The following is a 26882-nucleotide window of genomic DNA, read 5'->3' on the forward strand; positions in this document are numbered from 1 at the left end:
CACGTCAACGGCCTATCACCCCATTGAGGGCCCCCTGAGTTTCCCCACCTCAACCAGACACCTTTCCTGACCCCCCACAGCCCGCACTGTCCCAGAAGCTCCCCCCACCCTGGGCGTGGAGACCCTCTCTGGGTGGGAGGGTCCCGGGCAGCCAGTGGGGGGTGAGCTGGACGTGCGGCCTTGACCTGGGAAGGGGAGGCCGCCCTGAGTCATGTCCCTCCCAGGGGGCAGGCCACTCCAGCCGCTGAGTGGCCTGGAGCCACACCCACCCTGGGGGCTGGGCTGGTCCTTCCCCTGCCAGACTTGGGGGTACTCTGTAGGAGCAAGAGCCCCCAGCTGAGAACCAACAGGGGTGTCTTTGTTCTGGGGAGGCGCACAGACCTGTCCCGGGGCTCCGCCGGGCTCCAGGGAACCCTCCTGGAACCCCTGACCCCAGATGACTTGCTTCCTGCTTTTGGGGAGGACCCGGGCCAGCCGCATTTCCTTGGGTTGGGGGCTCTCCTGTGGGGTCCCTGGGGTTGTTCCTAACCCTTGGGCAGCTGGGGCAGACCCAGGCCCAGAGCATGCAATCACGGAGAGAATGCCTCACGAGGGGACCTCCTGTCTGCAGAATGCATCCATTTAATGGAAGTTTCCAGCACTGAGCGTGCAAACCTGTCAGCAACAGTCACAAAGGAACCGAGGTGAGGCCCAGAGTCCCTCCCTTGATAAGGAGAAGTCCCCGTCCTGGAGACGTGGGCCAGCAGCCCAGCGGCTGCGTTGTGCTTCAGATTTCTCGTTTAAAAGGGTGTCAGATGGTGCGGCCGCAAAAGTTCAGCATAAAAATAGAGGAAAAGGCAGTCGTCCGAGTCTCTTCCACAAAGTCACGGGCCGCGGGATCCCCAGTGCGTGGCAGGGCCCCGCGCTGACGCTTCTCCAGAGCCCGTCCTGCTGCGACCAGGGGCTTGGCTAAGCTGAAGACCCTCTTGTTTTCCATTTCCTTCTCAAATGAGGGCACAGGGGACCCAGGCGAGAAGGGTGGTCCTCCACCCCGTGGCTTGGCTGACAGCCACGGGCAAGACTGGTCCACGGCTGTGGAAACATGGCGAGTTCGGGCTGCAGCGTCCCCCTCCTGTCATGGTGCGAGCCCCGGCCCTGGCCCCTGCCCGATGCGCCCCAGCCTCACCCTGCGGTCCAGCCCGGCTCCTGTCCCTCCGCTGTGGCCAGATCCGGTCACGAGTTGCGGTGCGTTTGTGCAAAGGATCAGGGTTGTATAGATTCATAAAAACAGGTTAAAAAGGCTTCCTGCCAGCGTCCAGCAGTGCCCAGGGCAGCCCCAGCCCTCACCCAGCTAAGGTCCGCTCCCTCTGGCCCAGTCCTGGGAGCTTCTTGGGGTCGGGCGCCAGGCACGGCCCTGCACTCATGCATCACGGGCTTGTGGACTCCGCAAGGCGATCAGAGCTGTGTCTCGTCCCGCGTCTCAGGGTTGCAGGAGGCCAGCTTGTTGCTGCAGCTGCTCTTCCGGCTCTGGGAACTGCTGGCCACGTGGGCCAGGGGGTCAGAGCGGATGAGATATCTATGGGAAGGGCGGAGGGCCCTGGCATCATGCTCTGCCCAGGAGGCCAGGCTGGACACCCTCGTGGGTGTGCGGTGCCCATCCACGTGGCAAAGGGCAGGTTTCTACGCTTGCCTGGGGACGCGGTACTTACACGATGTCGTTGGGCTCCAGCCGCGTGTCGGGCGGGGGGTTGATGAGCACATAGGAGAGGGTGTTCTGGTGGTCATTCATCTCGTCTGCGGAGGAGACAGGGCCCGGCGGGTGGTCACCCCTCAGCCCCTGCCCACCTCTGCTCCGCCGGGCCCCGAAGAGCTGGCAGCTCCGGTTAGCTGCAGAATCCTCCTGGCCATCCCGCCCGAGCCCCGTCTTGGGGAACCCAGCCTGGCCGGTCCTCCCTGACCCACGTGGGCCTCAGCCCAGCACGGCACGGGCAGGGAGCAGCCACCACCCCTGCCCGTCCCCATAGCTTATTCAGCTGAGTCACCAGCATCTTAGGAGGTGGTGACCCTGACTGGAGCACACCTGTGCACACCCACCCATCTCCACGTGTGCATACACCAGCACACACACCCAGCCCAGGCTCACTCACCCCTCCCCGCCAGCACCCCTGCCCCATACAGGCCACACCCAATCCCCTCCTCAACTGTCAACCCTGGACTTGCCCTCCGTTTCCCAAAACCTGTCCCGCAGCATCAGCCCAGAGTCCAACCGGCTCACCCTACCGGAGGTCCCCTCGGGCACACACAGGGCCCGGCCGCTGCCCACCATGGGTACAGCCAGCCCCGTGTCTGGACTGGGGGCGGCCCCGGGATGTGACCCACAGGGGTGTGAACCGGTTCTAGAGAAACCCCGGTCACTGCACAGATGTCTCTCTGGCCAGCTGTGGGGTCGGGTTGGCCGCTGTTCGGCAGTGGCCCTGTGCTCTGTGAGTGGCAGGAGGTGGGCAGCTGGTGGCCTCGGTTTACACATCTGGGGATGCCTAAAGGCACCTCCTGACCCAGGAGGACTGGGCACTGTGGGGGACGGCCCTGTGAGGGGGTGGGTAGGGCCCTGGGCGACCTCTGCCCCGGCTCCTCCCACCTCCTTCTCTCTGCACCGGCCCCTCCTGTCCGGGGAGGGCTCCCTGGCCACGGGGTCAGGTACTCAGGGAAGGTGGGGCAGCAGTTCACTTCTCTGAACTGGCGAGTTCAGGGCCAAATCTGACTCTGGATTCGCGACCCCCACAGCATGCTTCAGAGGACAGCTGCGGGTGGGGGTGGGTGCAGGCAGAACGGGGGGCGGGGCTTACAGACATCACCTGGTCCAGGCTGGTGTACCTGCCTGGAAGGGGATGGCCTGACCCCCGCCCCTCCCACCGCGCGGGGTCACCGGCAGGCTTGGCTCACGGAGGCGGCGCATGTCCAGGGAGGGCAGCAAAGAGCGGAGCTGGGGCAGCGGAGGTGCGGGCGGGAGCAGGAGGATTTGGGGGACCCTGCACCCCTGAGCACAGCCACCAAGAACAAGGAAAACAGGCTGGCATGGGATGGGGCTACCCGTCCATCTCACCCAGGGGCGGGGCTGCAGAGGGTGGGCATGGCCCCTGCCTCACTGGACCCTCCCCACCTGACCTGGGCCCTGCCTCTGCCTGGGGTAGGCAGGCTATGGGCGTTCCCAGCCCAAGCCGGGCCCAGCTTTGTGCTTCTGGGGGCACCGGGCTGAGAGGTGGCGGGGGAAGGCACATGGGGTCCGGCTGTAGCGCCCGGGGACTGGGTGACCCACGAGGCCCTGACCCCGACTTCCCAGACGAGGCGGCCTCACCACGCCTGGGGAGGGCCTGGCCCATGACCAAGGGCAGAGCCCCCCTGCCTCCGCACCTGGCATTCAGCCTCCATGGGGGCTCCTCCCTGGACCCGCAGACCGGACTCTCGCCAGCCCCTGGGGGTCCACACCACTCCTCTGGAGCCCCTGCCCGAGAACTGTGAACTGGGGGCAGCTGGACCCGTCCCCCCAGGGGTGACCGTGCGGAAGGGGCTGTGTCTACATGTCACGGCTGGGGGCGTCTCCTCCCCATCTGCCCGCACCTGGGGGGGCGCCTTGTGGGGGGGTCCCCCTGGGGACCACCCTGCAGCCCCTGGGACCAGCCTCTCCTCTGGTTTTAGGTCCTGGCCCAGGCACCTCTCGACGTCCACACACCAGGGGGAGGGGCTCCGTAAACACCACCCAGGGACCCTGTGGGTGCGGCCCCCCTGCCCGCGAGCCTTGGCGAGAAGTAGGGGTGCAGCCGGCCCAGGGAGGTGACGATGCAGCCCTCCTGCTCATGGCAGCCCCAGGCTCAGACTCCGCTGGCCTAGTCGGGGGGCTGCTGTGAACGCGGTCGTGGGTGCAAGTGAGGAAAAACGCAGGGACCCGGGGCGGGGGGTGTGTGGTCAGGGCTCTGCCTCCTGGGCCGCCCTGCAGCTCCCCCGCGGTGCACCCCAGAGCTTCTCAATCCTGGGTCTTGTCTGCACCGGCCGTCCTCAGAAACCGGCCCACCTGAGCTAACACCCACCTGGGCTCAGGAGGCCTGCACAGCTCTGAGCCTGGGGAGCCCCCAGGTAAAGAAGGGGTCCCGGCAGTGAGGTCTGGGGCCTGGACTCTGCTCTGACCTCTGCTGGGGTCTTGGGGTGGGTCTGGGGCCTGCGGGGTGTCTTCTTGGAAGATACAGGGGCTCAAGCAGCACCTGAGTGCCTGGATGAGAATGTGATATAGTCAGACTTTCTCAACTGAAGAGGCCCCCCTCGTGAAGCCCCAGCTGGGAAGTGGAGGTCAACCGTCCACCTGACTTGGGTGGCCCTTGAAGGCTCAGGGTGTGGCAGACCCCAAGGCCCCAGGCACCAGCTCAGGTCTCACTGTGCTCCACCACGCCAGGGGCGTGGGTACCCTGGCCTGGGGTGCTCCATCCCAGTGTTTCTCGAGAGCTGGGTGGGCTCCCAGGGGCTGGCCAATGGCTGCCTACGTGTCCAGGGCAGGGCTTATCTCAGACAACAAAGTGGGCAGAAGGGCTGGGGTGCAGGGCGCCATCCTGAAGTCAGCAGTCGGTGGGGAGAAAGTTAGGGTCCCTGCAGTGGGGCGGCCTGGGAGCTCGTGGGGCCATGCCTGCAGGGACCCTCTCTCGTGTCTCGCCCTGTCTGCCTGTCTGGCTGGGGTGGGCGGCCACCGGGTGGACCGTCGGGAAGGGTTGGCACGCCCCCTATGCCAGACTCCGGCCACCGGAGCAGAATTACCTTGCAAATATCCCAGGTTTACCCGATTCATGACATCACTGGCTGTTAAATTTGCTACATCCTCTACGGAACACACAGGGAGAGGGACAGACAGAAACAGAGAGAGAGATTGAGGTCAGCAAGCAGCGTGGAGGAGGCAGCCGGCATAGCGGGGGGCGGGAGGTGCACACAGGCTGCAGGCAGCCCGTCTGTCCCAGAAGAGAAGTCGGCTCTTTGGCTGCCAAGCTCTGGTGGGGGCGGAGGGGTGGGGAGGCCCAGGGGAGCCCCGAGGAGCAGGGGCCTGCTCCGGGGCTCAGCCGGACTGGAGTGTCCGCGTGCCAGGGTGTGACATGAGGGTGTGACATGGGGCCGTGAAACGGGACCCCCACTGGGAGCGTGAGCACCCAGCACACACCCGGGACGGGGGTGACAGCACCCGCCTGGGGAGAGGGCAGGGTGCAGATGCACCGTGCGGCAGGGGCGTGGCTGGGAGGGGCTGGGCGCCTCTCCCGGGTGGCGATCTCCTTGGGCCCAGCGTACAGCCAGACTGAGAGACCCTTGGGCAGCTCTGGGTGAAGCCCAAAGCCACTTGGTCCCACTTGGAGGGGCTTGAGGGCCCCTGAGCCAGGAGGCGAGCAGCAGGTGGTGGGGTGGGGGGAGTGGGTGCCCAGAAAACTATAGCCAGGCCTGGGGTGGGTTTGGGGGCAGAGTCCCCCAGAGATGGAGCCTAGCAGAGGTCGAGCCTCCACCCAGCCCGGGGTGAGGCCAGGCTACAGTGGGAGGGGCGGGGGGGTTGGGCCCCTTTCAGCCCCATCAACAGAGGCAGCATCTCTGGAGCGAGGGACGGGCAGGCTAGTCTCCTCTGGCCCAGCCGGGGACCCCAGCCCTGTTCACCATCAGGGTCACAAACTTTTCCCCGAATCAAGCTACAGAGAAAATCTGCCGACGACAACAAACACCCTGGCAGTGTCACCCTGAAGTCGCGGGAATGGGGTGGCCTTGCCCCAGGAGCAGTCGTGGAGTGTCCTGGTGCTGGGCCCCCTGACCTGACCGCCCCTGCCTGGCGCGAGCTCCAGCTGTGGGGAGGGTCTCGGGAGGGGTGGCCAGGGCTCTGGGGTGTCCCCACCACACCCTTGTTCCTATCCTCAGGGGAACGTGATGGGGTCCTGCATTCCTGATCCTGGCAGGACCGGCCGGAGGTGGCCAATCCGCCCCCCCAGCTGAGGCCGGTGCCTTTGGCTTTCAGGGAGCCCGGCCAGGCTGTCCCCACCCACAGCCGCCACCTCCAGGACGGCTGCCTCCTGGCTCAGGCAGTAGGCATCTTTTTTCTACAGATGTGGAAACTGAGGCCCCAGAGCAGGGGATGAATGAACCCTTCCTTACAGGGCTTGGCGCTGGATCTAGGGGAGCCCCCCTCCCCACCATGGGCCAGGAGAGCAGACGCCCTGCACCTTACCGTAGCCGCTGGTGGGCAGCCCCAGGTGCTTCATGCGGTTCTTGACCAGCTCTGACAGCTCCTGCCGCTCCGAGCGCCGGTACAGGCTGAGCCGCTGTTGACTGATCCACTCGGCTGCCGCCTTCCCGGTGTGCCGGGAGCCCTTGCGGCTCAGCCTCCGCGCCCATGGGAGGCTCTTGCGCCGCAGGAGTGGGTGCTCGGCTGGGTCGCCGCCTGCCGTGTGCCGGCCGTGGGCGCTGCCACTGCCCGTGCCCACCCGCGCGCCCCAGGGCCCCTTCGCCTCCCGAGTGTCCTCACAGTCCTCCACGCTCACCGAGACCTGGGACTGGCCAGGGAGGAGGAGTGAGGCCTGGGAGGGGAAGGGGGTCTGGGGACTGGGGGGGCAAGGGAAGGAGGAGGGGTGCTGGGCAGAGGACCAGGGGGACCCACGGAGCAGCTGGGGCAATGGGGAGGACAGTCACAGTTCCAGGGGGACCCCAGGCCGTTCCTCTCCCAGGTGGAAATTCCTTCCATTCCCCAAAGCCTGGCTCAGGCCTGTCCCTGACTTGCTGGTGAGAGGTGGGCCTCCCTCCACCTCTCTGGGGCTGCGTGTTCTGACTTTGCCACAGTGGGGTGGAGGGGGGGGAACACCCCTTCTAGGAGACTCAGTTTCCTCACCTCGGGGGCAGGAGAGAGCAGGGGCAGCCCGATGGTGGGCTGGGACGCGCAGGGCCTTGCAAGGCTTGGTGGGTGATGTGGGGGCCTGGGTGGGGTGGAAGTGGGGACGGATGGGGAGAGGAAGGAGTATCTGCCAGAGAAGGAGTATCTGCCAGGATGGGGGCCGTGCCCTGAGGGGCAGACGGCCTGGGGGTAGGGGGAGCCTGGGCTTCCCACCCCGGCCTCAGTTTCCCCATCTGCATGGGAGAGGAGGGTGATGCTAGGAGTTCTCTCTGAGCTGCACCTTGGCCGGCGCCACCTGGGGACTTGCTTCCTGCCCACACCGCCCCCTACCCCAGCCCCAGGCTGGGCTCGGGCACTCCCGCGGGCTTGAAGGGACCACTCACCTGGGCCCTGAGGTCGGGGGGCTGCAAAGGAAACCAGAGCCGCCTGGGTACCTGTGGGGCTCCTGCCCTGACCCCGGAGGCTGCCTGAGCCCCGGTGGGCTCACAACTCGTGGGCAGGCCGCTGTCCGCGGTCCCGGCGGCGGCACGGGGGCCCCTCGGTGCTCTCCCCTCCCCCAAAGCCCCCCAAGGAACCACATGGGCGCCTGTGAACCTGACCCCAAAAGGGCCCGGATCCCCAGGTCCCCTGCCCCGCACCTCGGTGGAGAAGACGTGGCACTGGGTCCTGTAGATGCCGATGGGGATCTCGGCGCTGGAGGAGCACAGCTTCTGGAAGAGGCGGCCGTAGGTGCGGATCCACAGGTCGTCCTCCGAGATCTTCATCTGCAACGCAGAGCCTGGGCTGGGCGGGCCTCGGGCCGCAGAGCCGGCGCTCGACTCCCCTGCAGGGCGCGCCGGCCCGGCCCCGCCCTCCGCCACAGGCCCCGCCCCCGACCCAGTCCACTGCGGCCCGGCCACAAGCCCCGCCCCCCCGAGGCCCCGCCCACTCAACCCGCCCCTCCGGCCCCTCCTGTCTGCCTGGCCCGCTCCCTAAGCCCCTCCCGCCCAGGCACTTACCGCACAGAGGTAGCCGGAGCCCGGCGTGGTGTCCAAGCCCAGTAGCAGCCTGGTGATGGGGATCATGTAGTCCTTCACGAAGGACTGGAGGAGAGGGGCCGCAGTGAGGCCGGCGTTGTGGACAGCTCCACACCCCCGAGGCGGGACATGCCCGCTGGGCACCCACAGTGTCCCCTGAGCAGCGTGCCAGCAGACACAGCCGGGCGGCCTTTCCTGGCCGTGGTAGCTCGCCTGGTCACGCGCCTTAGGTCAGAAGGGATCAGAAACCCAAAGGCTGCCAGGAGTGACCTTAGGCCAGCACCCTCCTGGGAGTGAAGGATGGTGACACTCAGGGGTGAACCCCTGTGGCTCCCAGGCAGGGACGAGGCCCAGAGCCACTCAGTCCCACTGGTCTCCTGGGGACCCAGGGTGGACGTTGCTCAGGACCGGCCGTCGGCCAGGCCCCAGGCTGACCTGATACAGCAGTGTGTCCAGCATGCTGATGCTGAAGACGCGGCCGGCGGCGAAGGGCAGGCGGAACATGAAGGCCAGGTTGGAGCCATTCTCACGCTCCCTCTGCAAGACAGGGGAGCTCAGACAGGCTGGTGCCTGTGGCCACAGCTGCACAGGACAGGCAGCCCAGGGCACGCGTGCATGGGGGGTGTGTGTGTGCACACGTATGGGGTGAGTGTATGAACACGGGCCAGCAGATGCCCCCACACAGAGGTCAAGCACCCAGCTACATGTCCCCCAGACACAGGGGCCAGAGCCAGGAGTAAGGACTCAGGGCTCTGCTGGCGAGAGCCAGGGGCCCGTGCTGGGGTTAATGCCTGGCAACTGCCACCCTGGGCCCTTGACACTCGTAGCAACTTGTCCTGGAGCTTGTGTGCTGTGAGTGAGGTGGCGAGGACAGCAAGGCGTGCGTGTGAGCAGCGATGTGTATATCACAGCTCCTGCCTCCCCTGTGAGCACGGCGTCGCGAGGCCCCACGTGGATTCCTTAGACCCGCAGCTCAGAACCGCATGATTCCTCTCTCATGGTATCAGACTTCACAAGTCCAGTCGGATATGTGGGGCTAGAGTCAGGTGTCGCAGGGCTCCCGCCGGTGACCACCCTCCGCCCCCCAGGAGACTCCTTTCCTGCGCCTTTCCCATTTTCTAGAAGCCAGCCACAGCCCTGGTCCCTTCCTTCACCTCCAAGGCTAGCAGGCTGACCTCTGGCCTCCCTCTTGCAAGGACCCTGGTGATGGTGTGGGGCCCCAGGGTGAACTAGGGCCTCCTCCACCTCAGCATCCTTCACAGAATCGTGTTCCCCACTCCGTGCTGGTGCTGGGACGCGGACTTTTTGGGCACGTGTCTCCACTGCATGAGGTCGGCCTACAGCTGAGGGGTGGCTCTGAGCCCAGGAAGTCGTCCTTCCCTCTGGACCAGAACACGCTCCACACAGACAGAAGGTGGGATGCAGGAGCCCTCCGGGGGCCTTCTCTTGGGGCTGCTTCCTGCTGTGGCAGCTTCCTCATGCAAACTCGGCTGGCGGCCGGCGGGGCAAACACTGGGGCAGCAGGCCTCACCTCAGTCCCTCCCCACCAGCAGGGAGCCTGAGGGCGTGCTGGCACGTGGGTGTCCAAGAGGGAAACAGTGGGTCAGTTCTGAGCAGCATTTTGCTGTCCCGGAAAGAATGAATCCTGGACAAGCCCTGGAATCTGACCCGCGTGGCCTGCTGTCTCCAGGCTGCACGCTCCCGCTGCACGCTATGAGGACAAACGGGAAGATTCCCAAGATCGTTAAAGCTGTCAGTTTCCCTTCACTCAGAACAGTGAATGGTTTGAGAAGAAAAGACCGAGAGGGGGTCCAGGGAGACTGTGGACAAAAGAAGGCTTGATGTTTCAGTGGCTTCATGCACCTGTTCTGTAGTGGCCACAGAGGGACCGGAGGCTGTAGCCCAAGCTCCGAGGTCACAGGTCACAGCGAGACATGGGAACACATATGATAAGCCCTTCTGAGAACCATGTGGCTGCAGGGAGCAGGGGCAGGACTGAACGGGCAGGCTGGGCCCTGGCTGACGTCACCGTCACAGGTGCTGAGGCTATTGAAACGATGATGCCACCAGGAACCTGAGTTTGGGGACAGGGTGGGCAGTGGGGTGGGCAGTGACCCAGCCTCTAGGAGACCTTCCTGAGAACCTCCAGGGAGATGCAGCCGCTGCCCTCCATGCCTTCCCGAATCCCCCCCACCCTAGCGCCACTTCGATCTTGGGGAAGCATGTTGATCTGAATGCCAGAAGCGTTTCTGATGTTCCTGCAGCTTCCGCTCACGAAACAGCACTTGCCTCATCCGGATCGTGCATACAGCGTGATGCCACATTCCCACCCCGTCCTCTGTGGAATCTGCTGTGTGCATAGGTGAGGGGGGGGCACTGGCTCCGACCATCTCTCCAGAGGGGGTGGATCGCGTGGCCCTGTGCCCCTCTGTCCTCAGCCCCCAGGCACTGCACACGCCTGGCCCTGCCCAGCGTGTCCATCGGCACGGCCTTCAACCCTGGGCTGCAGCCTCCCAAGGCCACACGTGCTCACTGCTGACTTCTCTCCCCGTCACAAAACCACAGGACGAGGTGGGGAGTGGGCCGCCCCTGCCCCTGCCCCTGGAGGTGATGCTGCAGGGGAAGGTGGAAGGTGTGGTCGACTGGTGATGCCTGCCACAGAAGGCAGGAGTAGGGGGTGAATTTGTGGTGTCTGCCGTGGAAGGGCAGTGTCTGCTGACGGACCTACTTCAGGACCACTTGCTGAACAGGTGGGAGTGCAAGGCCTGTGGGGAACTGGTGGCAAGTGAGGACCAGTGCTAGGGTGTCAGCCTTGACCCCAGTTCTGTGCTGGTCATCCTGCCTGAACTGGGTCAGACTGGCCGGAGCACCTGGACACAGTCCCGGCTGGGGCCGCTTCTGACACCCACAGTCCCAGCTTTGAGCAGACAGAGGATCAACTCACGGGCTGCTAGGAAGTGGTTCTGAGTGGGCTCCAATGGGCTGTCATGTGGGGTGCAGGCCAAGCCTCCTCCAGGGGCAGGATGGCCCAAGCTCCCCGGCTGCTGACTGAGGCCTCTGGCTACCGACCAAGGTGCTCCGGGGCCACCACGGGCCTCCTGGCAAAATGCACTTCCGTCGTCCACCTGGGTTCTGGGCAGGTGGAGCTCCCACACTGCCCGTCTGCTTTTGGGGCCAGGCCTGGCCTGGTATGGGGTCAGCCATGCAGATGCAAGCTGCCCCCCGACAAGGACCTCAGTCCAGGCTCGCAGGGAATGGTCACTGCCCCCGACTTCATTGGCCGGATCTCCTCGGTAGCGGCCCACCTGCTTCCTGGTCTCACCCGGGGCCACCTGCGCGCGGCCTTGCCTCTCAGTGGAGGGCAGTGCTACACTGACCCAGACAGGGGGCTGGGGAGGGCCTGGGGTCCACAACATGCCAGGGTGGCACCACCAGACCATGGCGGGTCCCCATGTCCCCCGGGCCCCACATCTGACCCTGCTGATCCCCTTCATGGAGCCGAGCAGAAAGCTGGTTCCAGCTCTGCCTCTGAGCCTCTGTGTGACCCGAGGCAAAGGCTCCCCTCTCTGATCCCATGCCCTCATCTGTGGGATGAACACGTCCCGCCGGTGGTTGATAGAACGGACACGGCTCAGATGTGGGTGTGCTGTCAGGGCTGGTGTCCCCCGGGTGAGTAATTTCTGGTATAACGAGCAGCCTCGGCCACGCACAAGGCCAGACTGGACCTTGCCTTAGGAGGACGATCTCCCCTCCTGGCCGAGGACCCTAAAGTCTGTGGGCTGCACGCTCGAGAGCCTCACCCTGGGGCTAGCACCCCGCCGGAGGAGGGCAGGCACCCACGCCCTCCAGGCCTGGTGCAGGCCCTCAGCTGGGCAAAGTCAGAAGGGGCAGTTCACGCAGGGGCAGGTGGGGAACGGGTGGTTCACGAGGGGCCACTCACCTTCTCCAGTTTGGAGAGAGCTAGAGAGTAGCTGTCCTTGGCGCGAAACTGCATGAAGCGCATGTTGGATGGGTGGGTGAGCTCGGTGGTGATGCTGAGACTGGGGAAGAGCCTGCGGGGGAGGGGGGTGGGCCTGGTCATGGACGTGGGGAGGGGGCTCGGGGCGGGGCCCCTGGACACCGGCCTGGGGGGAGTTCAGGGCGGCCCCCGAGTCTCACCGGAACATGGTCTGCACGTTGACGATGGTCTTGGCGTCGGCCATGTAGTCCTCCTCGGCGCTCATGGTGCTCTCCTTGTCCACCACCACCAGGTTGTCCGCGTAGATGATGCCGCACTGCAGCAGGCTGTCCAGGCTGCGGGGAGACGCCCTTGGGTGCGGCCGCCCCCTGCTCGGCCCTGGGTGCCCGCCCAGGGAGGAGAGGAGCGGGGAGCAGAGGTCCTCCTGCCAAGAGGCGCCTTACTTGTCCACGGAGCCCTCCATGTAGTAGACCATGGGAAAGCAGCAGATGGCCTCCAGGAAGTGGTGGTCGGGCCTGTGGGCACAGCAGGTCCTGCAGGCGTCCACCAGGCTCTACCCCCAGCCCCATCCCCACACCGGCTCTGACCTGGGCAGAGCAGGGGCCCCATGACCACGACGGCTTGGACCGGGGGGCCTTTAGAGGCCAACAGGGCTGCTCTTTATTGCCCCCGAGGGGAAGCCAAGGCCCCGGGAGGCAGGACAGCTGAGACTAGACCCTGTGGTCTGGGTCTGGCAGGCCTCTGCGGGTAGAGGTGCTCGGGGTGCGCCCTGGGGGAGGTTCATGGTCATGGGGAGGATGATGGAGCGGCACCAGAGTGTGGGAAGGGGCGGCGGGGCCGCGCCCCCCTCCCCGCCGAAGCTGAGGGCACCCATGCCCTGCCCTCTGCCCCTCACTTGTTGTCCAGCAGCAGCACAATGGGGTTGAGCTCCCGGCGGGGCCGGTAGTAGGCGCGCAGTGGCACGATGAAATTGTACAGCCCATTGCCCGCCGTCTCCGCCGAGACGATGATCAGCTTGTTCTTGAAGCCGTAGGCCTTGGCGTCTTCGTAGCTGTTGTGCTTGCAGCCCTGGATGGGGAGAACGCTGGAATCAACCATGGAGGGGAGGGAGGGTGCTCTAGGGAAGCCTGAGGGCAAATGGTACCTGGTATCACTGGGGCCACAGGCCAGCCACCCACCAGACCCCGCAGAGCGTGAGCTGGGGCCCTGCGGGCGTGGGAAGGGAGGTGTCTGTGTGAACTTGTGGCCTTAGCAGATGCAGACACAGATGGGTCTGGGTGGACACATTTGTGTTTGTGCACATTTTGTCTTGTGTGTACACATTCTGTAGCGTGTGCATGTGTGTACACATTTTGTATGTGTGTGCACATTTCTTATGCATATAATATTCTCTCGTGTGTACACACATCTTGTATGTATACACATTCTCTCATGTGTGTGTATACACATTTTGTGTGTGCATGTTTTGTCACGTGTACACATTTTGTAGTATGTGCATGTGTATACATGTTGTGTATATACATACATTTTGTCATGTGTATACACATTCCATAGTGTGTGCATGTGTGTACACATTTTGTGTGCACATGTTCTGCCATGTGTATAAATGTTCTGTAATGTGTGCATATGTATACATGTTTGTGTGTACATGTTTTGTCATGCGCGTGCATTCTGTTGTGTGTGCATGTGTACATGTTTTGTCATATGTGTATACGTTGTTGAGTGGTGTATACACATTTTATGTGTGCGCACACATTTTGTCATGTGTGTGCCCACTTTCTAGCTCTCTGCGGAGAGGCCCAGATGCAGGGCAGCAGTGAGCACCCCCAAATCCCCATCTTGTTTCTAAATGTGGTTTCCACTAGCAGGAATCAGGTTTCTTGGAGCAGCAGCCAGTTCCAGGACTGGAATAGGAACAAGAATGGGGGGGCACCACTAGTTCAGAAGCACAGACATCTTCACAGACCAGGAGACATGTCGGAAAGACCTGGAGGCCTCATCAGTAAAACCAGGAACATCTGAGTGTTAAAACCAGCAGGATCCGCACAGAAACCCGACGTTGCAGCAATGCACAGCGGGTTTACTCTCTGAGTGAAACAGTGAGTCCACACTGATGTACACAATGGCTAAGAAAGAGGAAGAACCTCCTCACGGGGAAAAGTGCACACAAACATAGAAGGAACTAGAACCTGCGATCCATCAACTGTAGAGGAAACGCATCAGGGGGTCGGTGACGAGCAGCTTATGTACCTGGTCCCCACGTGTCTCCCCTCAGTGATGTCCTGACTGCAAAGGTGAAGCTGTATTTCCTCCAGGGAGACCAGGTGTGGACCCGAGCCACGTGCTCTAAGGCAGCATCGCAGCGAGGCCTCCTGGAGGATGTGGCACCTCTGGGGGGACCAGCCCCCACCCCGTGCAAAGGCTGAGTTGCCCCGCTTCAGGGATGCTCCACCAGATCGATGACAGCGCTCCCCAAATACGGGAGAGACCCAGGGGAGGTCCCAGGGGCAAGGAGCCTTGAGATGGAGGGAGGCAGGCATGACGGGCACTCAGAGGTGGGTCAGGACTGTCTCCGGCCAGAAGGGCAGCTGGACTGTGGGCTGAGGGTCTGACACACACATCCTGGTCCTGGTAAGTGGACTGTGGTCAGGAGAGGCACACCCTCGCCTCAGACACGCATGCGGATGCAGGAGGGAGGGAACACGCCCCCCCCTCCCCAACAGAAATGGACACGGGGGAGTGCGACTTGAGTCAGGATGTCCTTAGGGTCCCTGCTGCCTCCCCATCTCTGCTGTGACCTACCTTGTCCAGCCGCAGGCAGCAGAAGGGGGCTTTCACGGGCAGGAGGTGGCACAGGGTGGGGGAGCTGCCGATGTAGGGTGAGTTGGGGGGGTAGCCCTTCACATACCTGGACGGGTGGGAGAGGCAGGAGCCTCAGACACGTGCCCAGCACCCTGGGTGGCCACACGGGGGCGCCAGGCATCGCAGACCAGACTGGGCTGGGGCCCTCAGAGCCTCCCCACCACTCCTCCCGCCCAGGAAGCCCCAGGACCCCTATATTCAATCCCTAGGCAGGAAGGGGGGCTGTGATCGGGACCTGTGTATGTTCCCTGGAGATCGGAGGAGATTCCATGCAATGCACACACACTTACACACACACACACACACACACACACACACACAAGAGCTCACATAGGCCTGGGAGCCACGGAAGAGCCTTAAGGGGTGCTCCTACCCTGGTGTTCCCAGTACCCCGACGCCGGGGCAGATGCTGGCCCTCGGCCCCTGTTCTACTGGCGGCCAGGCTGGGCTGGTTGCCCCACAGGCTGCCCCCCACCTTCTGGCTGTCCCCTCAGTGCCCAGTGCGGACATGTAGGGTGGTAGGCAGCCAGGCTACCTGGAGGGGGGCTGGCCTTCTGCTCGGCCCCCAGTTGGCTTAAGGGAGGCAGCGTCAGAGGCCAGTCTACCGCCTGCTCCAAGTGTGCAGGAGCCCTGCAGAGCCCCCTTCATCTTGGAGCCAGTCCCCCAGCAGCCCGTCTTTAAAGTGCATTGACTCCACCCCAGGGTCAAGGCAGGAGCAGAGAGTGGCCACAGCACGCTGACAGCCAGCTGGGAGGGACGGGCCGTGCAGGCCTGTGACTGGCCGTGGCCCTGGGGTGGGAGTCTCATAATCCTAGAGGAAGATCTGGACTCAAACCCAGGGCAGCGTGACAGTTCAGTATGGGCCAGCAGTCTCCAGGCCTGGACGGCACCTCACCCAGGGCTCCGCAGACCGTGCTCAGAGAGCAGCCACCTCATTCAAGTAGGCCGTGGTACTGAGGCCTGGCTGCCCGCCCAGAGTGCGAGGTTGAGGAGGATGAGGGGTGAGGGGGATACAGCACAGCCTTCCTGCCCAGGAGCTGGGTCCCCAGATTCCACTTGCCAAGCAAGGGCTCTGCGGAAGCTGTTTGGAAGCCTGGTTCAGAGCGTGGATCCAGGACCAGTGCTGGCTGGCCACTTCTTCCTGGGCACCAGGCACTCACATGCTGTACCTCCTCCTCTCCTGAGGAAAGTGTCTGTCCTTCCCCCACCCCGAGACACTCACTCCACCACGGACAGCCCCTCTTCATCCGAAGGCGTCATCTCATCTTCTGACTGGTCACTCAGCAGGTCGCAAGGCAGCAGGGTCGAGCTGTCGGCCACCTCCAGCACGGGCGCAATGCTGGGCCTCCGGCTGCCCGAGCCGTTCTCCGTGGGGAGCGCCAGCTTGCTGCCCCCACCGCCCCCGCCGCTCTGTGCAGGCCGGCACTCCGTGTTCTGGAGGTCCATGGCCACTGTCCCTGGAACAGAGTGGCTGGACTTGGCTGGCAGCCCCTCCCGGGACTGTCCTGGGGGTGGGGGTTCCCTCCCAGTGCTGACAGTGATGTCCCCACAGGAAGGCAGGGAGGGCCCTGCCGGACCGATGTGCAAACTGAGGCCCAAAGAGAGGGGGCTTGCCCAGGGTTAGTGAAGGCCTGAGGACCGGGGGCTCCGGGTGGGGCCCCTGCCGGCTTGCCCAGCCGGGAGCGGGCGCCCGGCCTCACCCATGGAGGCGATGATGCTGTGCACGGGCAGGCGGGATGAGCCCTCGTACAGCCCCTGCCCCGCGAAGCCCTTCCTCTTCTGCTTTTCCTCCTGCTTGAAGATGAAGGCCGAGTTCTCCTCCTTGGTGATGTTGATGTAGAAGCAGGTGTCGGAGGCCGCCAGGATGTGCCGCGGGCCCGGGTTCAGCAGGATGCTCTTGTTGTCCTCGCGTTTCAAGCCCATGAGGCACACGCCGTACCTGGGTGGACGGACGGATGGGGGTGGAGGCCAGAGCTGCCCCTCTCGGGCTCCTCGTAGGGGTCGGGACCTCTTCCCCCTCGACCCAAAGACCCACCCAGGGTCGCCTCAGAGAGAGGTGCTGGACGCAGGTCTCACGCTGAGTGGGCGTGGCGTCCGGCCCCGAGGCCCCGCCCACCCACCAGACGGCGGGCGAGGCCCCGCCCACTTCCGTTTCCGAGCCCCGCCCAGCGCCCCCTCCCTCCCGGGCTTGGACAGGGTGCAAGGGGCCGTACTTCTTGTGCGCGTGGAAGGCGGCGTAGGTGAAGCTCTTGCCCTCGTACTCGCGGAAGAACTTGCTGTCCCCCATGCGCACGTGGTAGACCTCGTTGCCCGAGCAGCGTCCGTACATGCGCTGCCACTGCTCTGGAGAGTCCTGGCCTTCCCTGGGGTGTGGGCAGGACGTCACCCCCACCGTTGCCCCGCCTGGCCTGGCCGCTTCCAGGCTTCCAGGGTGGGTGGAAGCCAACGTGACCCCTGACCCCGCCCTTCCCCGTCTGTGGGAGACTAGACCCGGGTGTGGCCAGATGGGTCCCTCGGCCAGTTTTAAAGAGCTGTGAACATAATGGTCCGGCTTTTAGGGGGCGTCAAAAGGTTTCAGAGTCAAGACCGGCCTCTGTGGGCTGTGGGTCCTCCGACATCTGCTTGGTCCCTCCCCGAGGGCCACCCAGACCCCACAAGGAGCCAAGGCCACCTGTTGGGGTGTCCTGCTAGAGAGAAGATGACACCCCTCCTCTGTCCCAGGGCAGCCCTTCACCTCCCGCTCTACCTGGGACCCCAGCTCAGGTGCCAAACACCAACGCGCCTTCTCCCACAGGCCAAGCGTGTCCCCCCAACCACCCCCCACCCCCGCCACTATTGCTGTTTCTAGACCCGGTGGCTCTCCTGAGCCCCACCCCCGACTAGGCCCTCTGCTCCATGGAGGGCCCTGCCTGTGATTCCCTGCAGCCCCAAGGCCGCCCCCAGCTCCCACTCCTCAAGTGACAAGGGACCTACTGTTTCCCAGCTGGGTCCTCCCAGGTCACCACCCGCTCCCATCTCGGGCTTCTCACCCCCTCCCATCACAGGCTCCTCAACACGTCCCTTGCCCCCAGTGTCTGCTCCTCTCCCGGGCAGCACACTGCATGCCACGTGGTGGACCCGGGGCAGAACTCACTGGCCGCGGGACGTGTGCACCAGCAGGGTGATGAGGGTGGAGGTGGCCGGGCAGATGCAGTTGAGGGCCAGCATGGCGTACTTGCACTCCTCCTCGCAGACCACGTGCTCTGCGGGCAGGAGGGTCAGGGTCACTGCGCGGCTCTCACTGTCTGCCACAGTAGGCGTCCCCTTGCCTCCCTAGAAGGCTCCCTCCAGCCCCACCTTCCCGAGCCTGTTAACTCTCCTGGCTCTTCTCCAGAGATGGGGTGGGGGAAGGGAGCTGGCCACACCTTTTGGCCCCCAGGTGTCCAGCATAGATTTGCTCACCTTAGAGGTGCTCATCAGATGGTGTTCCTGCCCCTCCCCTGCCCTTGGCTCCTGCCCTCACTGACCCCCAGGCTCCCAGCTGCAGCATCTGCATGGGCTCTGCCTCAACCCCACCCCCAGCCCCAGCACGCTCCCCTTGGAGCACATGGGCGCCCCTCTCCTGACCAAACATACCTGCAAACTTGACATGAAACTTGTTCTCAGGTTTGAGGATCTGGACGTAGAGGGGGCAGTTCGGGGCGAAGTCCTTCACGGCCCAGGCGCGCAGGATGGTCTGGTGGTCCTGAGCAGGGAGGCCACGGTCACTGCTGAGGGCAGCCAGAGGCTGGGGGAGGGGCTCTGCCCTCTAGCTGGCGGGCAGGTGGGGGACTGGTGGCCGGGGGCACTCACCGCCGCGGTGCGGTCCACCTCGTTCCGGCTGCTGAGAATAAAGCAGGCCTCCCCGTTGTCCATCCTGCAAAGCACCAGGTCTGAGCACCATAGGACCGGCTGTCCCTGTCTGGGCCATCAGGACCCCGTCTCACTCTGACTAGCCCAGGATGGGCTGAGGATGGGCCCCCACACACCCAGAGTGGGGCTGGGGCATGGAAGGGGGGTGCACTTGGTGGCAGAGATGCTGGACCCCACCTGCTGTCCTGTCCCCTCCTGGGACAGGCTGCCTGAGATCTGGGGATGGCCAGGTCTGCTCCCCTCATGCCCCGCCCCCAGCCCCTGGCTGCAGAAAGGCCGCCTGAGAAATAGTCCACTTGCCCCAGGGCAGGGAGGCCTGGTGCCTCCCACCCCATCACCCTGCAACCCCTACTAGTCCCTGTCGGGCCCTTGATTCCTGGCCTCAGGAGATGGGTGGATGGGGGCCCTGGCTACCCGGGCTCCTGCTGCCTTGGCCTCCATACAACCCACATTTCACCGTTTCACCACGAAGGTTACATCAGGCTCCATAATAAAATGGTGACAGATGGTGGGGGCCCCTCTGGGGGTGGGGGGGCCCCTCCCGGGTGTCTCAGAATGTGCTGCAGCAGATCCTGGAAAGTTCTGTTCACAACTCAGTCTCCTTACCTCAAGTCACCCTGTCACCGCATCTTGAGAAGAATATACACCCACAGCCTCAGCTTCCCACCCGAGGCACAGCTGTAGCAACCCCCACCTCGCCCCCAGACAAACACCAGGCAGGTGGGAGAGGAGCTGGTGGGCTTGCCCAGAAGGCTGTGCGGGGGTCAGTGAGGGGCCCGGCTGGCCTGGGCAAGCAGCAGGCACAAAGCTGGAGCTGCTGCCCGGCTGATGGCCCCTCCCGGCTGGCGTAGTGCTTAGGGCCGCCGCTTAGGCTGGCCGGCGCAGGACCGCATCCTCCCCTCAGCCGTGCTCTCACTTGGCCCGCATGAGGTCCTGATCCTTGAGTGCGGAGCCCTGGAGGTAGATGACCCGCTGGGACCACAGGGGGATCTGCAGGACCCTGCGAACCTGGATGTCCATCTCCGTGGGGCACAGGATGACGACGTAATAGTCCTGCAGGTAGGGCACCGTCAGCCCCCTGGCAAGCTCGCCGGCGCCCTGCCCATCCTGCCTTCCTACTGTTTTCACCTCCGCATAGCCTCTCGGGACCCCCAGCCTTCTCTGTGACGGCAGGAAGGAAAGGCAGGACGCCATAGATCCACCCCCTACAATGTGGGAGACCATCCAGACTCCACCCCATAGGCAGGAAAACAGAGGCCCAGAGAGCTCAGGGGGTTCTGGGTCCGGATGGGGCTGTGGGCGGGGCCTCAGCGCAGCTGTGGGTGGGACCATGGGCGGGGCCTCAGCGCAGCCGTGGGTGGGACCGTGGGCGGGGCCCTCAGCGCAGCTGTGGGTGAGACCATGGGCGGGGCCTCAGCACACTGTGGGTGGGACCGTGGGCGGGGCCTCAGCACAGCTGTGGGTGGGACTGTGGGCGGGGCCTCACCTGCAGCAGGGTGGGACCAGAGGCGGAGCCTCAGCTGCAGCGGGGCGGGGTCATGGGCGGGGCCTCACCTGCAACCGTGGATGCGCGTAGAACTCGTTCAGAAAGTCCATGAGCAGGTCGATCTTGAGGGAGCTCACGCACAGGATCACATGCTTCTCCGTCTGGGCCCGGTGGCGGCTGTAGTTGCCCCCCGACTTCTGCCGCTCCATCCACAGGTAGACGAGTTCCTCAAACTGCAGGTAAAGCGTGTGAGCGCCAGGTGACCTGGGGCTCCAGGAACTGCGACAGCACAGAGCAGGGCAAGAAGGCTGATAACCAGCCCGCGCTGGGCACGAAGGGTGGAGACCAGAGCAGGCCAGAGGAGGCAGGGCAAGGATGGAGGCCCGTCCCGACCATGTCTCGGAAGGCCTTGGATGTTTGTGGCACAGGTAACCCAAGGGGCCAGGTGGGAGCACAGTGGACGGTCTGGCTCGTGTGTGGGGTAGCAGATTTGCGGCAGGTCGAGCTCCCGGCCTCAGATGGCCAATTGACCGTTAGTGGATGCTAAAGCATGTACTCTGGACATCCAGGTAACTACATGACCTTTGGGTCTCTGTCCACACCTGAGACACATTTGGAGAAACTTGGATGCGTCTTAGGGAATTCTCAGCCACAGAATTAGGGACCCAGACTCCCCATGTGAAAGGAACACTTTGAGTACCGTGGTTCTGAGCCCAAGTCAAGGTTGTGGGTGATTCGAGGCAGCAGCCTGCATCTACCCTGACCCAAACCTCCTGACAATGAGCTTTGGGTGTTGGCAACCCTTTTTAAAAATAGGACAATGACAGAGACATAAAGGTGGGCAGGGTGAGTGAGGGAGATGCCAGGGCCCCGCGGAGCTGTCCGCGGTGCTGATCCGCCCAGGGCCTCCCTCTGCAGTCTGATTCCATGTCTGTAGGTGACAGCCAGGTCCCATGAAAGTCTCTGACTGTTTTCATCCCAAGCACTGAGGTCATTTATTTTTCCCACATGATTTGAAATCAGTGCCAGCAGCCACCCCCACTCATGCTCACCTGCTCTGGTCGATGTACTATATCTAGGTTGAGATCATCTCACTGAATTTATTGAGTACCTATTAGGTTCTACTAACAAGACCCTGTGGCCTTGAAGCACAGAACTGGGTCCTGCTGGGAGGGGCCAGAGACCCCAGGGTGATCCCTGAAACCTATGCAGAGTCGGGGCTCTGACGGCAGACACGTGGGTTCCAGCCCCATGTGTCACAGGTGCACAGCTCATCTGCAAAACGGCCCGACAGTGCCTGCCTCCCAGGGCTGCAGTGAGGAGCAAAGGCCTACTTGTAGAGGATCCAACAATGACCCCTGAAATCCTGTCCACCCAGAACCTCCGAATGTGACCTTATGTGGAAATAGAGTCTTTGCAGATGTAATGCATTAAGATGAGATCAAACAGAATTAGTGAAGTGAAAGTTGCTCAGTCGCATCCGACTCTTTGTGACCCCACGGACTATACAATCCATGGAATTCTCCAGGCCAGAATACTGGAGTAGGTAGACTTTCCCTTCTCCCAACCCAGGATCTTTCCAACCCAGGAATTTAACTGGGGTCTCCTGCATTGCAGGGGGATTCTTGACCACTGAGCCACTGGAGAAGCCCGTAAGAGAGTGGATTCCTCTGGTTCAAGCCCCCACCCTCCAACAGCCACAGGAAGCACCACATGACAACTCAGCCCCGAGTGGGGCGGATGCTGTCAGCTGTTGTCACTGTTACTCTGGGAGGGACATTTACCGGTGGCCGTTTTCACTGTCATCATCTCTAAGGACACTAACTGGTGAACGTGGTTTAAGGGAGAATGAAGGACAGGGGCTTCCCTGGCAATCCAGTGGCTAAGACTCCAAGCTCCCAGCACAGTGGGGCCTGAGTTTGATCCCTGGTCAGGGAACTAGATCCCACATGCTACAACTAAAGATCCTCCATGTCACAATGAAGATTGAAGAACCCACGTGTTGTAACTAAGACCCGGTGCAGCCAAATAAAGAAATAGTAAATAAAAAAAAAAAAGAAGAATGCCGAATGGTAACTGGGACCATCCTTTTCATCACTGATAGAGGGTGACACTGGCTTTCCTGGACTGGGGGAAGTGGGGAAGAGAGGGTGTCAGCTGGGGCTGGGGTTCTGAGCTATAGAGTGGGGGTGGGAATGGGGGTGAGGAGTTGAGCTCAAGGTCAGCAGAGGACTCCCTGGGTGGACTGGGCCCCATTATAGCCACAGTTAGGTGCCTCCCCCGCCCCCATCCCTCCAAACCCCAAGTGTCCACCATGAGGTCTGGCTCCCCACAGTCTGTCCTGATCCTTCCCTGGACCTTTTCCTGCCCTCTTAAAGGCTGCAGGGGGCAGTGCCTACAGCTGCCTGGCCTCCCCTCTGGGCCTCTACCTTTTATCTAAACACAGGTGGAGTCCCGCACTGCCCCCATGGTGCTCAGCTGGCACATCGGCCTTGGTGACAGGTGACAGGAGACACGAAGCAGCTGTGTACCATGTGGTCCTCGCAGCTGCTGCTGCACCGGCTGAGGACTCCTGATTCCCAGCCTGCGGGAGACCCTGGCACCCCTCCCTCTCCACACTCGGCAAAGGTCCTGGGGAGCCGTCTGAGAGCGCCACTCCCCGCCCGCCCTGTCCTGACGCAGCAGCCTCCCTGATTACAGACCCCCCCGCCCCGAGGAAGCCATATCCCCCGCCCCCATTGGCTCTGCTCCCGGGCAGAGCTCACCTGTAGCGGGAGCACCACCAAGGCCACGCAGATCATGATGACCACCAGCAGCTGGGACGGCCAGATCTTGGGCGTCACGTCCCCATAGCCCACGGTGGAGAAGGTGACGATGCAGAAGTAGAAGGACGTCAGGAGGGACAGGTTGTCACCCGCACGCTCCAGATGCTGGATGCCGCAGGTCCTAGAGCCGGGGAGGGGCGGCGGTGGGGCCTCAGCCACCCGGCTCCCGGAGTGAGGCTCTGCCTGCCTGCGGCTCCTGTCCTTCATCACCCACACAGCCCCCAGCCTGGGCCTGAGTCCAGCCGGGCGCTTCCCGACCCCGGCCGACAGAGCTGGCACACCCAGCACGTTCCTCCTACACGACCTTCCTTTCTGGTCCCGAGGCTCCTTTGAGTCCCTTGGAAAACTGGCCGTGAGCGTGGACACAGCCCTGCGCGGGCTCAGTGTGAGCTTGAGGCCCGAGGGGGCAGATGTGGCCACCCAGCCTGTGAGCCCCACCCGCCGCCCACTCAGAGCCTCATCCTCACCCTGGGGTCAGACGCATGGGGCACACGCAGCCCCCTGCCCTGCACAGAGCTGGACCGGCCTCCTTGCCACTCCCGTGGCCCCACGTCCTATCCCCAAGCAGGGAGGCGCTGCTGGCAGGGCCTGGGGGCCCACAGTGCACACACGAGGCAGCACACAGGGACCCTCCCCAGCGGACACGCTGGCTGCGGGGAGGGGGCGGGCTGAATCACCCTGGAGCTTCCCACCCTGCAGACACCCCAGCCTGCTCCACTCAGGTCTGTGTGGTTTTTTTTGGCGGCGGGGAGGGAGGGTAGGAGGCAAATGGCCTTGGGGCCTGCCCTGTCCTGGCCTGGGGCAGGCATGCAGGGGGACGGGGTCTCCCCTCCAGGCCCCCCACCTCTCACTCCGGCGGCTCCCAGACCTTATTCTCAGCTAGGCCTCGAGCCCAGGGTCCCCACCCGGCCGAGAGCCGGTGCCCCTCCCGACGCCGCGTCCTGGACCCCGGAGGAGCTGGACTTGGGCAGCTCTGGTCTGGAACGTGGGCTCCGAGCTGCCTCCTGGCCCTCCGTCCCGGTCGGGCTGCCTCCCACCACCCTGAGGCCTGCCCGGCCTCTTGGATGCGAGGGCCCGGCCCTGCTCGGGAAGGGCGGGCGGCCGCCCGCAGGGACTCACCCCGTGAAGACCAGGCACAGCAGAGTGCAGAAGAGGATGAGGACCTGGTTGAACATGGCCGACTGCGAGCGCAGGATGGCGCGGTGGAAGTCGTTCTGCGGGGCGGGATGCGGCGCTCAGCCTGGGCAGGACGGAGCCCAGGGCCCTTCCCGCCGCAGGTCCGCCAGAGGTCCGGGACACAGGTGAGCGAGAAGGGGAAGGGCTCCATCCGGCCTCAGCTCTCTCGCTCCCCGCCATGTATAGGCCAGAGGCCGTGACCTCAGCCCCGACCCCGCCCTTTGCAGCTGGGTTTGGGGGGGTGGTGAGACAAGGCCTGGGCTGGTAGGTGTGTGGCGGTGGGCTCCCTGGGAGGAAATGGCCCTTGCTCAGCACAGGGGCTGCCCGTGACCCTGGGTCTCAGGGCCCACCCACTCTCGTATATGTTCACCCTCTTCCTCCCCCAGCCATGATTCCGGGATCAGGGACAGGCCAGGGTGACTGTCCCTGGGGCATCAGGGATGGGGTTCCAGCCGGTCAGGAACGAGGTGTGAGGGCATCTTGTGGTGACAGACACGTGTGTCTGCTGCTCACCCGGCCTCCTGGGCACCAAGGGAGCAGGCCAGCTCCCCCCAGGACCAGGGCGTGGCAAGCGGTGCCCCGGGGTCCTGGGGAACCTCACAGAGGTGAGGCAGTGGTGGGGGCGGGGGGCAGGGGGTGGGGGCTTACAATCATGTTTTCCAGGGCATGCTTGGCCAGCCAGCAGTTCAGAAACACGGGGATGAACAGGTTCCGCAGAGGCGGCCAGAATATCTGCGGAGGAGACGGGTCAGGGGGCGGGGGTCTCGGCGGCCCCCGCCTCGGCCGGCGGCTCACCCACCGTGATGATGAAGGGCAGCGTGTTGATCATCTCCAGGATGAAGGACACGCGGAAGATCTGCTCCCAGATGTTGCCCTGGGGAGCCAAGGGGGTGGGCTTCAGAGCGGATGGCAGGGAGGGGGCACTGGGGTGGGGTGGGGGCTGAGGATAGAGACAAACTGAGCCAGTGGGAGGTCGGGGGGTGAGACTGGGGGCTGGAGGAAGGGGTGCAAGGGGCTGGGGGAGGGGGCCGGCGGAGGGTGTCAGTGGAGGGGGGCTCCGGGGCAGGGCCAGACCTGGGGGCACTCACTTTGTAGCTGAGGTAAATGAGAAGCATGGTTTCCAGGAAGCTGATGATGGCCACGATGACCTGGGGTAGGGAGGGAACAGAGCCTCTGAGCAGGGCCAGGGGGCAGCAGGGCCCACCGGAGCCGCGCCCCCCCCCCCACGCCCCACTCACCTGAACGGCCCACAGAGCCACCTTCCTCTCCACCCACAGGATGGGGGCCCTGGGGAAAGAGGGAGGTGAGCCCCAGGCTGGGAGTCCCCAGCCGTCCGGGCCTCCGCCGATCCCAGGCTGCTCCTTGAGCTGGACAGTGGGCCGCAGCCTTGCCCTCGAGGGGCTGAGAGCAAGAGGGGAGGGGCGGTTCCTCCAGGAAGGAGGCCTCGGGGAGGGGCCTGTGAGACCAGGGCCTGAGCAGGCTGCTCTGGGGACAGGCCTGGCGGCCCCAGGTGGCCACTGCTTCTCGTCCAGGTTCCTGTGCCCCGCACGGGGGCTGTGCTGGTCATCCATGCTCTCGGGTTTCCTGACCTCAGGTCCTTCCTCGACTATAACCCACATGGCACCCTTGAGGGGAGTGACATGGGAGAGGGGGCGTCCCTGCCCAGACGCAGCCTCTGGACAATGGTTGCGGTGAGACCAGCAGGAGGGGCCAGATGGCTGAGCTACGCACTGACCCTGCCCACCCTCCCCAGGCACAGACGGCCAAGGCCTGACCCTCGGGGGCTCCTGCTGCAGCTGGGTCTCGGGTAGTGACTTTCTCCACCAAGGGACAGACTGAAAGCCCCAGGCCTTCCTTTGGGCGGGAGTCGGGCTGGGCTCAGAAGCTGCCCTGCCCCTACTGGGCCAGAAAGGAAGGGCTTCCAGGGCCCGGTGTGAAGGGAGGGCTGGCGTGTCCCTACGTGTCCCTGCGATCCTGACCCTCTTGCTTCCCAGGGACAGGTGACCCGGCTGGGAAGAGTGGCCAGGGCTTGGCAGACCCATCCTGCTGCTGTGGAGCGCCAGGACTGACCCGCAAGGCTGGGCCGGGGTGCCAGGGGAGGGCCGTGGGTGAGGGAGTAAGGCCGAGAGGGGGCTGTGGATGTGGGGAGGCTGGAAGGGAGATGCCTCCATCAGGGAGGTGGCCAAGGCCCTGGAGCTCGTCCTAACCTCCGGCCCAGGTGCCCCCACCACTCTGGGGGCATCTCTTACTGCCTGACCGTGGCACCTGCTCTCTTTGGCCAAAGGCTCATGGATCGCAGAGGCCGCGGCTGACCCTCTGGCAGGTCCTTCCTGTCTGTCTCCTCTCACCCAGGGCCCCTGGGGCTGGAGGGCATCACAGAAGGGCACTGGGCCAAGCCGGCTCCTGGTGACACCCGCTGTCAGCCTTAGGTTGCTCCCAGGGGCTCAGTGGCTGTACCCCGCGGGGCCGCCCCAGTGTTCTTACTGCTCGGCCAGGTCCTGGGGATCCCAGGAGGCTCTCTGGCTGTGACTGGGCATCTGTCCCGGGGGCTTGGGCAGCGTCACCCTCTGGCCACCCCGCCCTGCCCCGGACCTCTGAGCGGGAGCTGGGAGGCACACTCACCAGTTGATCTCGGAGGATGACTCATTGAAGGTGTAATTCTGCTTCGGGCAGCCCCAGCTGTGGAGAGACAGAGCTGGCCGCTGCAGCCCCTCCCGGCATCGCCCCTGAAGGGACCAGACCCTTCCAGGGTTGACATGGGCTCAGGGCGTGTGGGGAGCACTCTCCCCAACCC

The 26882-nt window shown here is 64.0% G+C and overlaps 1 protein-coding gene across 10 annotated transcripts in view; it reads right to left on the bottom strand.

The window, feature by feature from the left end:
* Nucleotides 1-595: 595 nt before the first annotated feature.
* The window catches only part of KCNT1 (potassium sodium-activated channel subfamily T member 1), a 68570-nt gene continuing 42283 nt past the window's right edge, over nucleotides 596-26882 (bottom strand). For 5 of the 10 annotated variants that reach the window (XM_043917125.1, XM_043917131.1, XM_043917132.1 and 2 more), the window contains 28 exons: nucleotides 26711-26767; nucleotides 25327-25375; nucleotides 25177-25236; nucleotides 24888-24962; nucleotides 24737-24820; nucleotides 24032-24126; nucleotides 22853-23033; nucleotides 20156-20320; nucleotides 19518-19654; nucleotides 18542-18605; nucleotides 18326-18434; nucleotides 17844-17952; nucleotides 16924-17073; nucleotides 16411-16649; nucleotides 15933-16167; nucleotides 14651-14756; nucleotides 12744-12916; nucleotides 12292-12363; nucleotides 12049-12183; nucleotides 11831-11942; nucleotides 8326-8427; nucleotides 7873-7956; nucleotides 7513-7638; nucleotides 7258-7278; nucleotides 6215-6539; nucleotides 4780-4842; nucleotides 1689-1773; nucleotides 596-1555 (listed from right to left, as the gene is read on the bottom strand). In XM_043917125.1, the coding sequence (XP_043773060.1) occupies nucleotides 1435-1555; nucleotides 1689-1773; nucleotides 4780-4842; nucleotides 6215-6539; nucleotides 7258-7278; nucleotides 7513-7638; nucleotides 7873-7956; nucleotides 8326-8427; nucleotides 11831-11942; nucleotides 12049-12183; nucleotides 12292-12363; nucleotides 12744-12916; nucleotides 14651-14756; nucleotides 15933-16167; nucleotides 16411-16649; nucleotides 16924-17073; nucleotides 17844-17952; nucleotides 18326-18434; nucleotides 18542-18605; nucleotides 19518-19654; nucleotides 20156-20320; nucleotides 22853-23033; nucleotides 24032-24126; nucleotides 24737-24820; nucleotides 24888-24962; nucleotides 25177-25236; nucleotides 25327-25375; nucleotides 26711-26767 (3334 nt within the window). In that variant the 3' untranslated portion in view covers nucleotides 596-1434. Of the gene's footprint in view, nucleotides 1556-1688; nucleotides 1774-4779; nucleotides 4843-6214; nucleotides 6957-7257; nucleotides 7279-7512; nucleotides 7639-7872; nucleotides 7957-8325; nucleotides 8428-11830; nucleotides 11943-12048; nucleotides 12184-12291; nucleotides 12364-12743; nucleotides 12917-14650; nucleotides 14757-15932; nucleotides 16168-16410; nucleotides 16650-16923; nucleotides 17074-17843; nucleotides 17953-18325; nucleotides 18435-18541; nucleotides 18606-19517; nucleotides 19655-20155; nucleotides 20321-22852; nucleotides 23034-24031; nucleotides 24127-24736; nucleotides 24821-24887; nucleotides 24963-25176; nucleotides 25237-25326; nucleotides 25376-26710; nucleotides 26768-26882 lie in introns of those variants that run through there. The other 5 variants (XM_043917126.1, XM_043917129.1, XR_006343404.1 and 2 more) reach the window with 4 other exon arrangements.

Source organism: Cervus elaphus, chromosome 11 (genome assembly GCF_910594005.1).
Source record: "Cervus elaphus chromosome 11, mCerEla1.1, whole genome shotgun sequence".
NCBI classification, from domain to species: Eukaryota; Metazoa; Chordata; class Mammalia; order Artiodactyla; family Cervidae; genus Cervus; species Cervus elaphus.